The 15,994-nt window shown below is 55.9% G+C and overlaps 1 protein-coding gene and 1 long non-coding RNA gene across 2 annotated transcripts; both read left to right on the top strand.

Moving 5' to 3' along the window:
• Positions 1-719: 719 nt before the first annotated feature.
• Positions 720-7,862, top strand: LOC132372868 (uncharacterized). Its single transcript, XR_009505259.1, has 2 exons — positions 720-954; positions 6,549-7,862. It is a non-coding gene; the product is annotated as an uncharacterized LOC132372868 (long non-coding RNA).
• A 163-nt stretch (positions 7,863-8,025) lies between these two features.
• On the top strand, positions 8,026-15,992 carry SLC25A18 (solute carrier family 25 member 18; the record flags this gene model as incomplete). The annotated part of the gene is given in 8 exon segments (XM_059934927.1): positions 8,026-8,282; positions 9,048-9,181; positions 11,381-11,523; positions 12,978-13,353; positions 13,915-14,053; positions 14,800-14,877; positions 15,011-15,605; positions 15,715-15,992. Coding segments are annotated over 7 exon segments (1,242 nt in total), but the record flags the coding sequence as incomplete, so codon positions are not given.
• Positions 15,993-15,994: the final 2 nt, after the last annotated feature.

Below are 15,994 nucleotides of genomic sequence, written 5' to 3'. Positions count from 1 at the left end.
AATCATTGTTTGACATTTACACTTGTTAAGCCCCATGGGTACCATATCTGATACCCGTGCTTACTTTAGATTGGAACGTGAAAAGAAAGCTGGTGGGGAAGATTTAGGGAAAAGGAAGGAAGCCAGCCATGAGTGATCAATGCCGGTTAGTCTCAAAATTCTGACAGAACTTTCCATTTTGACATTTGGAAACATCCAGAGGTCTTGTTAGACAGTAATGGCTTTTGTCTCTAAACCTATTCCTGTCGTTGGGAGGAAAGATGTCTTAATTTTGTAAACAAGTGGCACCTCCAGGGTGAGATTAACCCCGGGTCGGGCCCTTGGAGCCAACTTTGCCCTGAAACGTTGTGGAAAGGCCTTTGGGAGAAATGCCTCTGGGCTGAGTGTCCAGGCTGCCGCAGCCCACCTGTCCCCTCCCCCAGCTGCGTCCTGGAGATCTGTCTCCTGGCCTCATGGTTTTCCTTTGGGTTTTTAAAAGGGGAACATCTGTGCACCTGGCTTTGTTTCCTTTCTGCTACCGAGGTTCACTCCTTTAGTTTCCTTAGGCAATTCTGGCAAAAATCTTGAGTGAAAGATGGACGGTGAAATACTAGCCAAGGAGGCAGCTGGAAAGTCTCCAGATTTGGCTGTTGTGTTCTGAAGCCCCACCCGCTCTGCGTCCCTGATGTGGGTACCAATTCAGGTGCCTTTGAGAAGTCTTCCGACTTGGAAAAGCACTGCCCGCTCCTAGCTGCTTGGGTCTGAACCTCATTCCGGACAGCAGGTGGCAGGATGGCGGAGCTGTTCTGGCCAGTTAAGGCTGGGTGTTATTTTTTAGAGCCTTGCAGTTGGTTCCTTGGAGCATGTCCACAGCTTTTGCTTTGGGGAGGAATTGAGTCGGCAGGAGGAAGGCAAGGACGTGGCCCAGCCCCAGGAACTAAGATGAAAACAGACTAACTCGCAGTCACCTTCTCAGTAAGTATTTAATAAATCGCTTCTGTGTGCCTGGCGCTCGCGTACTTACTAACAGGACAGAAGGAAAAATATGGCTTTGTCTGCAGACTTCACAGTAAAGGGAGAAAAGCTGGGCAGAAAGGCTGGACGAGAGCAACATATGAGCAGAACGCAGTGCTGAGCTGCCCTGGTGGGTCAGGGGAGACACTGGCGCAGGGCCAGACCCTGAGGGGCGGGCAGGGTCTCGGGCCAGTTCCCGTTCGGTCTCCTCTGAGCCCTGTTCTGGCTTGAGTCCCTCTCTCGCCTTTCACCCCGGCTCTGCTCCCGCCAGGCTGAACTGCAGTGAAGGTGACACAGTGCAGAAAACAGCCTCCGGAAGTGATCCCCAAGGCGCAGGGGTGGAGCTGGCCTTGGGAGGAGTCCTGGGTGTCCCGTGGCCCAGGGAGGGGGCTCCCGTGTGGCTCTGGGCTGCAGCACTGCCCAGGGCTTCGTTAGAAGTGCGGATTCCGGCTTCCCGTCCCAGGCCTGAGGAACCACAGCGAGCTGGGCCTCAGCCAGCGCCTGTGGGCCTGAGGCCGGGTGCAGAGTGCGCGTGGCTTCAGGGCCGATGTGTCCCCGGCCCCGCCCTCCTGACACCTGCCCCTGTTCGCCTGTCTCTGCTTCGAGTCCCCCCCTAGGACTGGTGGATGCTTTGGGGTCTAAACCCAGCAGACCTGCCGTCCAGTCATTTCTGCCATCCATCCGTTTACTGACATCCGTCTCCCGCTGCTGCTGTTGTGACTGATTCAACAAATTTTAGTGACCTTATGTTCGGCTTTGCAATGCCCTAGACCAATGGTTGCCAATCTAGGCCACCCATTAGGGGTTTAAAAACCTGGACTTTAAAAAAGTCAGATGCCTGGGCTCTCCCCACAGAGTTTTTCCCTGGTCTGGGGCGCAGCCTTGGCATCGGGGTTTTTCAGAGCTCTCCTGGTGACCTTTGTACCGTCAGCATTGCAAACCACTCTCCAAAACTTGCAGCTTCGGTGTGCACAGGAACCCTATGAGGGCTCATTAAGATCAGACCCTGGACCCTGGGTTGGGGCGTCCCGAGGTCCGTGGGGCAGGACCGTCCTCGCTCTACCCACCCCCCCACAAGTCCTCTGACCACACCCATCTCCTCCCCTGGGTCCCCTCCCCATAAACGCTGCCCCAGTTTCCTCTCTTTACCTTCATCCCAACTCATCCCAGCTCTTCACCTGGCATTTTCCTCCCAGCATCTGGCTCCCCCTTCCCTTCCTGGAGGCGGGGACTGAGCCGCTGCCTTGACCACACCCACTTCACAGCTCTCTGCTCCTCCGTGGCCCCCGGCAGTGCATTAGCCCCTGCCGGAATGGCCCAGGCCTGTCCCACAGCCCCATCTCACCCCACTCCCACCCCCTCTCCTTTGGACGCCTCCTCCAGACGACCAGACTTTTACCGGTACCCTCAGTTGTCACTGCAGCCGACTGGCACTTCCATCAATTCTGAGACGCTGACACCCTTTCCAAATTCCTGTTGGACTTTGACACCCATGTGTCCTGCTGCCGTTTTGTAATTTTTCGTTTGCCAGTGTTTTAAATTCTTCAATTAGTAAACAATTTGCAATTTTATTTCCAGACTTTATTTCCTACACCTTGTCTATTTTGTTTATAAAACCCTTTCTTAACCATTTTACTGTAATTCACATTAATGTGGACACCTTCCTCCGCTCCCCAGTGCCCCCCATTCATGTTTAAATGTAATTTACTACCTTCATTACTCACCTCTTTGTTTTGCTTCTTATCGTAAAATACACATAAATCTTACCATTTTAAGCATTGGTAAGTGTATGCTTCAGTTGCATTGAGCATACTCACGTCATCATGCAACCACTACGCCATCCAGCCCCAGAAGTTTTTTATCCCAAACTGAAACTCTGTCCCCATTAAACACTAACCCCCCCGCCCTTGGTAACCACTTTTACTACTCTGTGTCTGTGATTTTGACTGATCCCGTTTCCTCGGATAAGTGGGATCATGCCGTAGCTGTCCTTCTGTGTCTGGCTTATTTCACTGAGCGCAGTGCCCTCCCGGTGCATCCGTGTCATAGCAGGTGTCAGAAGCTCCGTCCTTTTCAGTCCAAGTGACACTCCACTGTGTGGATGGACGACATTGTGTTTATCCACCACCCGTCGATGGATGTTTGGGTTGTTCCCCTTTCTGGCTACTGTGAACAATGCTGCAGTGAACGTGGGTGCGCAGTTACACGTCCGAGACTCTGCTTTCAAATCTGGGTGCACACCCAGGGGTGAAATTGCTGGGTCATAAGGTAACTCAGGTTTTAGCTTCTTGCGGGGCTGCCATCCTGTTTCCCACGGATGCGGCACCACTTCACGCTCCCACCCACAAGGCGCCAGGCCCAGCCAGCAGCTCCGGCTCTGTCTGTAGCACCCTAGCTGGTGTGCAATGGTGTCTGTTCCGTGGCTACACTTTACACTCACGTCAACAGCCAGGCTTTTCTTTCTGCCCCCACCGCCTCACTGCCGCAGTCCTCCTGATCTCTTCCTGCTGGCTGGGGGTTCACACGGGGCATCTGGCCATGCTGCTGCTTCACAGAAATCGTTCACATCCCTTCCCTCCCACTGCAGGTTCTACTTCTGCCTCTTGCTGGATTATCGTAATGTGCTTGGCCTGTGCCCTCTGGACCCAACTTCACACCCTGTGTCAGCATCCACTGCCACCAGGAAAGGGAGGGACAGTATCATTAAGTGGACGCCTCGTATGTGCCAGGTGCTGTGCCAGGTTCTCTACGTCGGAATATGTCTCATAGTTGAGGAAACAAGCACAGAGAAGTTAAGTAACTTGCTTAAGGTCACACAGCTAGTGAGTGGTAAACAGGAGATCATGCAGCTCAAAAGCAGCCTGACTGCAAAGCCCACTCTGCCCCACTGCCCTGCGTGGTCCTCAGCAAGGCTGTGACGTGGAGACGAAACGCACTGAGTGAGATCACTTGGCTAAAGCGGGGGCTGCTGACTTGGGCAACAAGGTCCCCTGCATCTGCACCCGCAGCCTGATCGCTCGGGAAGCTGGTCTTTAAGACCATCACATTCCTCCGAAATGGGCTTTCCAGCCCCTGAGCTGGAAGAATCCTTAGGGCAGCACTGAGTTCCCAGCTCAGCTTTAATGTTCGTGAAAGTGCAGGGACCTTGCAAACCAGCCTGCAGCGCCCTCCGCCCGTAAATGGACAGAAGGTATCCGTGCGGAGAGGCCAGCACAATACCGAAACAGGCCTGCAGGCCGGTGCTGTTTGTCCTCCTCCCTGACCTCTAGGCCCCTGGGGAGGTGGGGCCGCCCCCCCCACCACGAGTAGTAGCCTCTGGGGCTTCGTTCAAGCCCGCCTGTTGGAGAAACAGGAGGGGAGATGGCTCGGGGTGAAGGGGCTGCTGTAGGCAAGCGGGGCTCTCAAAGAGCAGTCGTCCCACAGTGGGCGGGGATCTGACCTCCATCAAGGGAGTAGAGAGGCAGAAGCTCTGGCTGAAGGCGGGTGACTGTCCATGTCGAGCTTAGAGTGAGGAGGAAAGGAGCCGCTTCTGGCAAACAGGAGGCTGCGGCACGGCCTCATTTCCTTTGGTGCACGGGCACTGTATGCGCGTGGAAGTGCAGTGCCCTGGGGGCTGCAGCGTCAGGGGTCCAATCCTGGAGGCCTCCAGTAGGTGGCCAGGGCCTCACATGCTTGGGGAGCCAAGGGCGAGGGGAGGGGGGCACAGGATGGGGCTCAGGCCACTCCCCAAGACCGAGCATCTGGATGGGATGCCAGCCGCGGACTCTGGCTGGAGCCCTGGGCTGGGCCTGTACCTGGGCGTCAGGTGGGCCCACAGAGGCCAAGGTTGGAGCGGCTGAAAGGGCCGATGTGGGGAGCAGGGGCCCAAAGGACCTCCGTCCCATCAGGGGGACAGTGAGTGCGGGGCTCAAGGGCGGCAGGGTGTGGGGGTGCAGTAAGGCAGACCCCGGGCAGGGTCAGGGTCCTGCGAGCAGGTTGGGCGCCGGGTGGAGGCTGGGAGCTGGCGTCTGGGCAGCATTTCTACCCATGAAGAAGGGTCTGTTTCCCCACAGCCTACTATGGACCAGTAATTTTGTGAAATACAGCAAAAATGGATTACTAGAAAAATAGAATTAAAAAAACAAAAGCGCACATCTTTATTGATAGATTCTAAAACATGAAATTACTCAAGTTGCCATAAAGGTTTCTCAACACTGACCCAGCTTCTGTTCGAGTCCTAGCCCAGCACGTGCGTGGCCCTATTTTTCAGAGGAAGCGTGAAGGCAGAGACTGCTTGGCTTTGGGGACGGGAGGGAGAGGCCACCGGGGGCTGGGGGGTTGGGTGTTGAGTGGCAGGGAATGGCCAGAAGGCGGGGAGGATGCTGACGGGGGAGCCGGGCCGCTCAGACGGGCGGTGTGCGGAGGGAGGGGTGTCCTGGGGCACTGGGATCCAGCGACACAGGTCCCAGGAGGCTGGGCGGCCTCGCAAGTCAAAGGGGTGAAAGGTTCTCGTGAGGGAGACGCCCACACCCCGGTGGCCCAGGCCCTGTAGTGCACACTGAGCCCCTGGGTCGGGCAGCACGGTGCCTCGGGCCTGCTTTCTGGAAGAATCGCCCTTGCCCGGGGCCTGGGAGGGGGGGACCTGCTTTTGTTCTCAGCTGAGTCCCCCCCCTGCACACGGCAGGCACCCAGCAAGCTCTGGCAGAGCGGCAGGCACTTGGGCCTCCGTCGCCCTGGGCTGAGCATCTGTGGAACGTGACTCCAGGACAGCCCTGGCTGCCGGTTCCCTTTCTGCTGACTGTTGACAATCCACTCACCACTCACAAACCTTGCCTTCACGGCTCGAGGGAGCTGCCAGGCCATAGCGCCTGGCATGTGGCTGGGGACATGGGTCCGCCATCTGGTGGAGGAGCGCCTGTGGCTCCACTGGCCCTGGGATCGGGGTGCCCCTTGTTTCTCCGGCTTCTCCTAGGTACCCCTGTTCCAGTGGCCAGTGAACCACAATTTATAAACGAGTGATTTAGTTCCACAAACAGCAGGGGATACAGCTGCAAGATTCTCAATTATTTGTCTGGATTCCGACAGAAGGGGTTTTCCGTGCGGCCCATTGTTTCCTGCAGTTGGAATTAAACAGGTCCTCTCCACAGCTTAGCAAGTGTCTGGAAGAACAGCCAGGACACTAATCTCCTGGCCTTCGGGCTCCTAAGGCTCCAGTCCTGGCGCCGGCCACCTCCTCTCCCCAACTCCAGGCCCGGGTCTGAGGTTGGCAGATGCTCAGTCCCTTTGCTGATGTCGGGGATGATTAAGGCTCTTGGGCGGGAGCACCGCAAACCGGTGCTAATAACCTCGTGTACTGCCGGGATCCTGCGGGCAGGGATCTGAGCGTCCCGCCCCCCAGTCTCCTCCGGCCCTGTTCCTCCCACAGACCCAGTTTCCCATGTTGCCAGCCCTCAGACCCGGTGCCTGCAGCCTCCCGGTCCCCGCTCCGACCGCGTAGCCCCGCCCACCTTCCCCTGTGGCCTGGATCCTCTCTGTCAGCTCCCACCTCTGACCTTCACCATCTGCTCTCCACTCAGCGGCCGGCGGTCCCGTCACCTTGAGACTCAGCACTCTCCAGTGGACTCTTCTTTCAGAAGAAAAGCCAAAGGCAAGAGGCCTCAGGAGGTCAGGCCTCGGCCCCGTCACATCCGTGACTCGGTGTCCATGCTCGCAGGGACGGCACCTGCCCCGCTGGATGCTCTTCCCGGACACCCGCAGCCCTCGCCCTCACGCCCTCTAGGGCCTCAGGTCGCCTTTTCCCCATCCCGGAGTCTCTGTCCGCCTTCCCTGCTGCATCTTTCTGGGCAGAGGCAGGTCACTGGCTGTCCCCCAGGATTTGCTTCAGTTACCGCCTGTCTCCTCCTTCACGTGTGACTCCTGACAACCAGCGTTCTCGCCCAGACCTGGGGCAGCCAGTGCCTGGCGCTCAGTCCATTTTTCCTGAAAGGGTCAATACACACCAAGAGAAACGCTGATCTCTTTTCTTCCCCAAAACAAAATCCCTGGAGACACTTGAGCCGCGTCGGCTGCCCGGGAACGAGGACGGGCCCTCCAGATGCCGGGACTCCCCTCCCAGCGCCAGCATCCTCACCCCCTTTCTTCTGACCTTTTGATCCCAAGGCCCAAGAGGTCCAGGAAGAGAGCGGACTGAGCACGTGGGCAGCTGGCGTGGGTTCCCAGGTGACCGACCTCCCCCTGCACTGGAGCCGCGGCCCTGGGAACTTCCCGACGATGTCCGACCAGGATTTGAGGTGAACGGCTTCTTTCCCGGTCCCAAGGGAGAGCATCTGTCCCCCGGCGCCCTGGACGTCATGTAACTGGTAATTGTTGGCCCTGCATCTTCTCAGGCTGCAAAACTTAAGTCACAGTCTGTTTGTTGCCACAGTTTCTGGCTTGTTTATCAAGGTCCACTCCTGAGAAAAACATCCTGTTATCCGCTCTCAGGTAATCTACCTCCAAGGCTCTGCCTCTGCCTGAGACAGAGGGACTCTGTGCTAGGTTCCGAGGAGCCTTGTTTTCCATTTTCAGTCTCCCAAACTCCAGGACGAGGGACTTCACGATGTATGTAGTGTGACTTTCTTTCCTTTTGGCCACAATCAGATCATCTCAAGTTCTAACCCTGGTTCTCTTCCTTATCAGAAGCGTGTGTTCTTATTGTTGATTGTGGCTCTCATTTTCCAAATGCATAACCTCTTTGTCCTCACAAACCTTGGAGTGAGGCCAGCCTCACCTGGGGAATGGGGGTGAGGGATCAGAGGCAGGTGACTGCTTGAAGCAAACGGCACAGCCAGGATTCACACTCAGTCCTGACCTTAAGCTGGAAATAAAACTGCTTGAAAAAGCGTTTGAAAGCTTTTACACGTGGTTCCAGGGTGGGGACCAGCCAGAGAGCCCGGAGGCAGCCCTGAAGGAGCTGAACCCCCTGGGTGCGGAGCTGGCCTCCCTCCCAGAAGCCCCCGCCCGGCCTCCTGGCTCCCTGTGGGGCTGGGGGAGGCCGAGGAGAGGGGCCTCTGAACACCTGTGGGGCAGGGGCCGAGGAGCGGCCTCTCCTGCCCGTTCCCCGCTCCGTCCTGCCCTCCGTCCCCTGATCCCATCCTGGCTGTGCGGCCAGCCTCCCCCGCTGTGCCCGCCCCTGACCCCGGGCCTAGTGTCACAGCAACGCTCATCAGCGGAGGCGTGCCCGGGCTCCTGGGGGTGACCCGTGTGTTCCCCATCGACTTGGCCGAGGCTCGGCTACAGAACCAGCGTGGACAGGAAAGCTACAAAGGAACGTATGTGGGGGGCCGGGGGTGCATCGGGGTGCGGGGCCCAGCAGGCCTGGGCAGGGCAGGGCGGCTGCCTGCTCACCCTGACCTTGCTGGCCTCCGCCTCCACGGCAGCAGACTGCCAGGGAAGACAGCTCGGGGGGGAGGGCTTCCTGGCAGAACCGAGGCAGGCTCCTCAGGGCCCGGGGTGGCACAGACTTGGGGGGCTTGACCTGGCTTCTGCGAGGGGAGGGGGAACACATTTGCATGTGATGAGGCGTGGGGGCCCCGTCCTGGCACCACTGTGTGTGACAGTGGAGGCCAGTGAGCCCCACCTTCTCTGCACCCCCCGCCCCAGAGCCCGGACAGCTGCAGAGGGGGGGGGGCTACTCCCGGGCACCAGCCCCTGCAGGCCCCGCCCCCGCAGTGTCCCCAGCCAGGGCCGCACACTGTGACTGTCGAGCCTTGCGAGATGGACACGAGGCTGGATTGAGAGGGGCTGACGCGCCAGTGGCCCCGAACGTAAAGGCGAAGCCCTGGGACCCACACAGCTGCCAGCCCTGTCCCGCAGGACCTCGCGATCAGGCTGAATTTGTGGAACTGGTCACTTGTCGGGGGGCGGGTGGCACGAACCAGACACAGGTGACTTGTGGGAAGTGCACGAAGGAGCCGTCGGGCACACGCAGTCCCAGCGGGGTGGCGGAAAAGAAAGGGCATTTCTGTGAAATAAGCAGAGGAGCCCCCCGACTCCCAGGGGCCCCACTCATCCTGGAAGCTCACTGGCTGGGGGAGGGGGTCCCTATGGCTGCAGACGCCCCACCCTCGCGGTTTCCTTCCAGGAGCTGTGGTGAACCTGACCGCAGTCACCCCAGAGAAGGCCGTCAAGCTGGCGGCCAGTGACGTCTGGCAGCAGCTCCTGGAGGAGGGGTGCATCGCGCTCTTTTCCGGAAGCTGGCGGGAGTGGGTGGCGACCACGCCTTGGCTCACCTGTCCGCAAGTGTGTAAATGTGCATGGGTGGCTGAGCGCTGGTGTGGTTTGGCAGATGGAAAGTGATTTCTAATCTGGAAAGACAGGCCATATAGGATCTATATGCTCCGTCATCAACCAGCAGACGAATTTTTTTTTAAAAATAGATTTATTTATTTATTTATTTATTTTTGGCTGCGTTGGGTCTTCGTTGCTGCACGCGGGCTTTCTCTAGTTGCGGCGAGCGGGGGCTGCTCTTTGTTGCGGTGCGCGGGCTACTCTTCGTCGCGGTGCGTGGGCTTCTCATTGCGGTGGCTTTGCAGACGAATTCTTTTTTCAGTTTTATTGAGGGCAACTGATGGTCAGCGCTGGGTACCTTTAAGGTGTTCAGCCTGACGACCTGACATCCATACACTGCAAAATGATGTTAGTTAACACCCATCCGCTCACAGAGTTAACAAAAATTTTTTTTTTTAAGAGTTCTTTTATTTTTAAAATTTACTTATTTATTTATTTGTGCCGGGTCTTAGTTACGGCACGCCGGCTCCTTAGTTGTAGCTTGCATGTGGGCTCTAGTTCCCTGAGCAGGGATCAGACCCGGGCCCCCTGCATTGGCAGCGCAGAGTCTTAACCACTGGACCACCAGGGAAGTCGCCTTTTGTTTTTTACAAAGATGTGTTTCTTGTGATGAGAACTCCTGGGATCTGCTCTCTTAGCAAACCCTCACATACACGGCGGTGTCGCTAACTACAGCCACCATACCGTGCATCACGTCCCCAGGACGCACTGACCTGTAACTGCAGCTCCGCACCGTCTCACCCAGTTCACTCAGTGCCCATCTTCTGCCTCTGGGAACCTCAAATCCGATCTCTTCTTCTATGAGTTTGCATTTTTATAGATTCCACGCATGAGTGAGAGCATATAGTATTTGTCTCTTTCTGCGTGACTTATCTCACTTAGTGTAATGCCCTCAAGGTCCATCCAAGTTGTCGCACATGACAGGAATTCCTTCTTTTTTTTAAATGGCTGAGTAGTATTCCATTGTATATAATACATAAAAAGATATACACCACGTCTTCTTTATTCATTAGTCCATCCACGGACACTTTGGTTGCTGCCACGTCTTGGCTACTGTAAATAATGCCGCTGTGAATGCAGGGGCTCCCTTTTCTCCATGTCCTCACCAATTTTTGTTATTTGTTGTCTTTGGTGATGGCCAGTCTAATAGGTGTGAGGTGATACAGCTTAGAGGTTTAGATTTGCATTTCCCTGATGATTAATTACACTGAGCATTTTTTCATGTAGCTGTTGGCCATTTGAATATCTTCTTCAGAAAATGTCCATTCAGGTCCTTTGTCCATTTTTAAATTGGATTATTTGGGGTGTTTTTTTGCTATTGAGTTGTTTGAGTTCTTTGTATGTTTTGGATATTAGCCCCTTATCAGGTATATGTTTGCAATTATTTCCCCCCTATTCAGTAGGCTGCCTTTTCATTTTGTTGACAGTTTCCGTTGCTGTGCAGAAGCTTTTTAGTTTATTTTTGCTTTTCTTGCTTGTGCTTTAGGTGACCAGTGTCAAGGAACTTCTCCCGCTGTTGGGAGTTTTATGATCTCAGGTCTTACATGTAAGTCCTTAATCCATTTTGAGTTAGTTTTGTGAGTGGTGTAAGACAGAGGTCTAGTTCCATTCTTTTACATGTGAATATCTGGTTTTCCCAGCACCATTCCTTGAAGAGGCTGTCATTTCTCCATCGAGTATTCCTGGCTTCCCTGTCAAACATTAGTTGACCATATATGCAGGGGTTTATTTCTGGGCTCTGGATTCTTTTCCATCTTTCTGTGTCTGTTTTTATGCTGATGAAACAGATCAACTGCAGACACTTTGCAGTTCTCTCTGTGCTTCCCGTTGCCCCAGTGACAGTTCTTGGGGGATCAGGAAGGAAGCAGTCCTGCAATGGGTTGTTTCATGGTCCTGGTCTCAGCTTCCCTGGCAGCCTGTTTTAAATTTAGTCTCTTGTCATTAAGGAGACTGAGCTTGACTACTTACCCAGTTGGGTGAGCGGCAGCCAGCCCATGGGGACTAGATACCTAGGGAGGGTAGACGGGCCAGGGCGGGGCAGCAGGGCTGGCCTGTGGCCGAAGGAGCCTGACTCCGGCCCACGGGGCGCAGTGGAATCTGAAGCTGGAGATGCTCGCCGGGTGTGGAGCTGGGCTGTGCCAGGCGGCGGTCACCTGTCCCCTGGAAATGCTCAAGATTCCGCTGCAGCGTGCTGGGCGCCTGGGTGAGGCCTCTCCCACCTTCGCACGGGATCGATAAAGGGCTGTCAGAACAGATTTCCCCACGTTCGCACTCATCCGCCAGACTGTGACCCAGTCAGCGCTCCAGGTCAGTAGAAGTCTTTATTTTGTGGATTTCAGCACCTCCAGCTGTAGGACAAACAGCAGGGATGAGACTCAGTTCAGGAGGGAGAGAGAATGTTTCCCTATTACCTCTGTCCTGCTGCCTTAACATTTAGGCCCGATTTCCTAAAGATTTTAAGAAACGTCAGTGGTCTGCTCACGCACACTTCAGTGTTGCTATGGAAGCTGGCCTTTCGTGGGAAGGCAGTGAAAGGGAGAAGAGGACCATTCCTATTCTTTTGCTTTTCTCTGGAAAAGAAGTTTGGCCCTTTCCTAAATCCGGGTCTTCTCAAAGACACAGTGGTCAGGTATCAAAGCATCTATCAAGGACAGGGGTGTGTCCCATGGAAGGAGGCCAGCGGGGGGGCGCACAGAGGGTGTCTCCCCAGGGCGAGGCCCAGCCCTTGTGCCACGGGACTGACACAGCACCTGTGAGGCCTTGGGTGTGCATCTCCCCTCCAACCAGCTGGCCACACATGCTGAGCTGGAGTTTAGCCAGATTTCCAGGCTGGATCAGACCAGCCTGAAGCAAACATAACTGCAGAAAGAGTGAAGTCCGGACACTGGAAGCCCCCGCTGTGTTCTGATCTGCAAAGGGTAAGGTTCTGTCACGTTTCGTTTTTCAGCCTGGACAAGAAGTCTTAGTATTCCTCCAACACTCAAAAAGAAGTAAAATTCAGGATATGGATGGATGGGTAAATTATGTACATCTAAGGCAGACAATGGGGAAATCATGTTCACTGATTGACCACCTTACAGCTACTCGTTTGAGACCTGTGCCTAGATTTCTACCCTATGAAATATGGTAAAAGGGGCAGCAAGTACCTTCTTAGTATGCATTGTTGCTCTGCTGGATACCAATCAAAATTGAGGCAAGAAATATCTTCCTTTTAGGGCTTAAAATCTAGGCCAAGTGTCTCAAACACTGAGAATTTTAAAAATTAATATTCTCACAACTTCAGTGCATCGAATGCTGTGGTCATTAATGAGACTCACCCACATTCAAAACGCTTGCATCAATAACCAATTTTCAGGGGAAAAACTCGGTTCTGTTTATTAGATGCTTAACTCATCAGATCATGTGCTCTGAATTACTCCACTAAAAAGGGTTGACATCTAAAAAATCTAATTCCATAAAATGGGACATGTTCCCCTAGTCTTGGAATTCTAGAGAAAGGAGGCACCCCTTAAGTCTGAAGGGCAGTTTTTGAACAAAGATAATTTTGCTGGTTTACAAATTACGCAGAAGATATACGGGGATTCCTGTGTCCCAAAGTACAAGTCGCGTGAAACTGTGCAGATAAGTTTAGAGATGGTTGAGGAATGGAAGAAAGATCAAAACCACAGTTTTAACAGGAGGGTAAGGAATTGGCGGAGGAGGGGGTCCTACCACAGTTTCCTATAAAGGAAGCTGGGCAGGCAGTGGCCGTGCCCTTGGGAAGCAGCCTCAGCAGCAGGGACATCCTATTAGATAACATAGACCCGAGAGAGAGCTCCCTGGAGCCAAGAACTGATGTCCTCAAGTTAGGACAACCCTCAGCTCTAGGAAGGGCGGGGCCCGAGGGGCTGCCTTCCCTCCCCGCAGCCCGCCGCCAGGGTTCCACCGCCAGCCCTGCCCCGCGGGGCCCCCTTTACCCCGGCAGGCGCCCGGCCGCGGCCCTCATCGCCAGGGAGCTGCTCCGCACCCAGGGCCTGGTGGGGCTCTACCGGGGGCTGGGAGCCGCCCTTCTCAGGTGAGGCCTCTCCCCAAGCTGGACACAGAAGGGCCTCAAGGAACAGGGAGAGGAACCCAAGGCCAGAGGGACGGCTCCCCAAGGGGCCTCTGTGCTCTTCTAGGATATTCAAACCCAGGATGGCAGAACCGGGCTGCAGGGTCGGGCCTGGGAGACTAGTCTAGGCCCTTCTGCGGGGACCAGGCGCACACGACAGTCAGGTGCTCTGGGGCCCGGGAAGGCCTGCCTGCAAAGGCCTGCAGATGGTTCCTCAGTCAGCAAGCGGGGAGAACCCAATTCCTTGGCTGGTCAGGAGCACCCAGGCCGGGGGCCAGTGTTCTCCCATCACAGTGCCCGGCCCAGCCCGCCGCCCCTTCACAGGCCAGTCCCACTGAGTCCGTGTCTGGCTCCTCGGGTGCCGGCAGGCGGGTGGGGAAGCAAGTCCTTTCCTCTCCTCTCTGCCGTCTCCACCCACATGTCAATGCCACTGTCACCGGGGGGCGATGGTGACCGGGCTCCTACCCGCCCCGCTACGAGGCCTGAGCGGCTGGGAGCTCAGCGCGGCCGCCCCCTCCTCCGCGGGGACATCCCCTTCTCCGTCATCTACTTCCCCCTGTTCGCCAAACTGAACCTCCTGGGGGTCAGGGAACCCACGGGGAAGGCCTCCTTCGCTCACTCCTTCACGTCCGGCTGTGTCGCAGGCCCGGTGACGCCTCTGGAAGCTGAGTACATTGCAGGTGGAGCAGCCTGACTTGCTCTCCAGAGGAGGCGTGTGTGGACTCGTCTGTAGGACGAACATTCTGCGCTTTCAGGATGCAAGAGATGAAACAGCCCCAACGTGAAAACCACGTAGGGTCACGACCCGCGGCCCCTGCAGAAACTCTCATCTCTGACAAACACCCCACCTTCTCGGGGCTTCCTGTCCCCAGGAGGGTTTGGGCACCAGCTATCAGTGACTGCTGGCCTTCCACAATTTGAGGCTAATGGCGGGAGGAGAGGCTTCCCTGTCTCAGCTTCCCTGCCTCTGCCCCATGAGCCGGGCCCTCGTGCAGTGTGTCCCCTGGGGCTCGAGCCCTTCATTTTGTAAAGGAGGCTCAGCGATGGGAAGGTCCCTGTTACAGAGTTCAGCCGAGTCTGCCAGCTCGCACAGGGAACCCGGCACTTTGTGTCGAGGGAAGGACGCCAAAAGCAAGATGTTCACTCATTGTAACTTTTGCTCTAGTTTTTTAATACATAAATTTATTTTCAGCTGCATTGGGTCTTCATTGCAGTGCATGGGCTTCTCATTGCGGGGGCTTCTCTTGTCGCGGAGCACGGGCTCCAGGCACACAGGCTCGGTAGTTGTGGCGCACGGGCTTAGTTACTCCGTGGCATGTGTGATCCTCCCGGCCCAGGGCTCGAACCCGTGTCCCCGGCATTGGTAGGCGGATTCTTAACCACTGCGCCACCAGGGAAGCCCTCAATTTCGTTTTGAAAACTTGAATCCAAACCCTCAAGAAAGGCCGGGGTGAGGACAGCTACAGCGGCCTCACCGACTGTGCCAGGTGAGGGCTGTGTCCCTTTGGAGACCGCGGCTCCCTCTGCACTGGTGTCCGCCCAGCCGTGGCTGGGGTGGGGGGGGAGGGAGGCCTGGAGCCCTGCCCGTCGGGTCAGCTCTGGGGGCTCCTCTCCCCCCAGGAGACTGTGGAGCCAGGAGGGCCCTGGCCATAGCCCTGTTGTTCGGGGTCACCCAGTAGATGCTCTTCGGCGCCTACTTCTCAGCGTCGGCAAGCACCTCAAGGGTTTCGAGTAGGCGTGGCGGCAGCCCTGGCCCTCCTCGCCGCCTGCCCTCTACCTCACGGGCCCCTCCACCTCCCTTGGTGACCGAAGCCCTCACTGCTCTGGGAGTCCAGCCCGGGGACCCTCAGGAGCCCCGACCCCCTGAACAGACAGCACAGGTGGGATCATCTCTGCATTTCACGTCTATCTATCTATCTATCTATCTCACACGCAGCACCTTGAATCAGTTTTGAGGCTTTAGTCTCGTTAACTCTGAGTTAAATAACTTAATTTGTCCCAGCACTGATACGGGGAATGGCAGGATTTTATTTTAGCTCAAGGGGACCACGACAGCCCTCCAAGGCGGCACCCGCCTGCCCATGTTCGGCCAGGAGGAGACGGGTGGCGCGGACAGTGCGTCCTCCCAGCTACGTCCCCTCAGGACCGAGCTACACTCGTGACGACCCGTGTTACTCATGAGGGTGGAGAACAGACGCTTTATCTTCAGGTCACGGTGGGTTTTGTCTTGATGCAATGAGCACACAGCAGCCCCTCTCCCCCAAGACTGCAGTTTCTTCTTTCCTGATGCTGCCAAAGCTAATAGAACTGTTCCCTTATTCCAGCTGCCAGGCCCTCCAGGGACAGGTGACCCTGAACACCTGTGTGCGGACAGTCTTAAGGGGCTGGGAGTGCGCCTCTAGGTGAGGCTTTGGTAGAAAGGAGCAGATGCGCCTGAAGGACACAGAGAGGGTTCGTGGTTTCAACTGCTGATGGCTGTCAACCCACAAATGCTCCAGGGGTTTGGAAAATGCTTCCTCTTTCCAGATCCCTCAGTGAGAACTTCACCCTCTCAAACCACAACCTGCAGCGAGCGCCTTGTGTAATAAATCAGTGACATCCACG

This window comes from Balaenoptera ricei, chromosome 10 (genome assembly GCF_028023285.1).
Source record: "Balaenoptera ricei isolate mBalRic1 chromosome 10, mBalRic1.hap2, whole genome shotgun sequence".
Lineage (NCBI taxonomy): Eukaryota > Metazoa > Chordata > Mammalia > Artiodactyla > Balaenopteridae > Balaenoptera > Balaenoptera ricei.
Note: the sequence above shows the minus strand (reverse complement) of the source record. Positions and strands in the feature narration are given on the sequence as shown.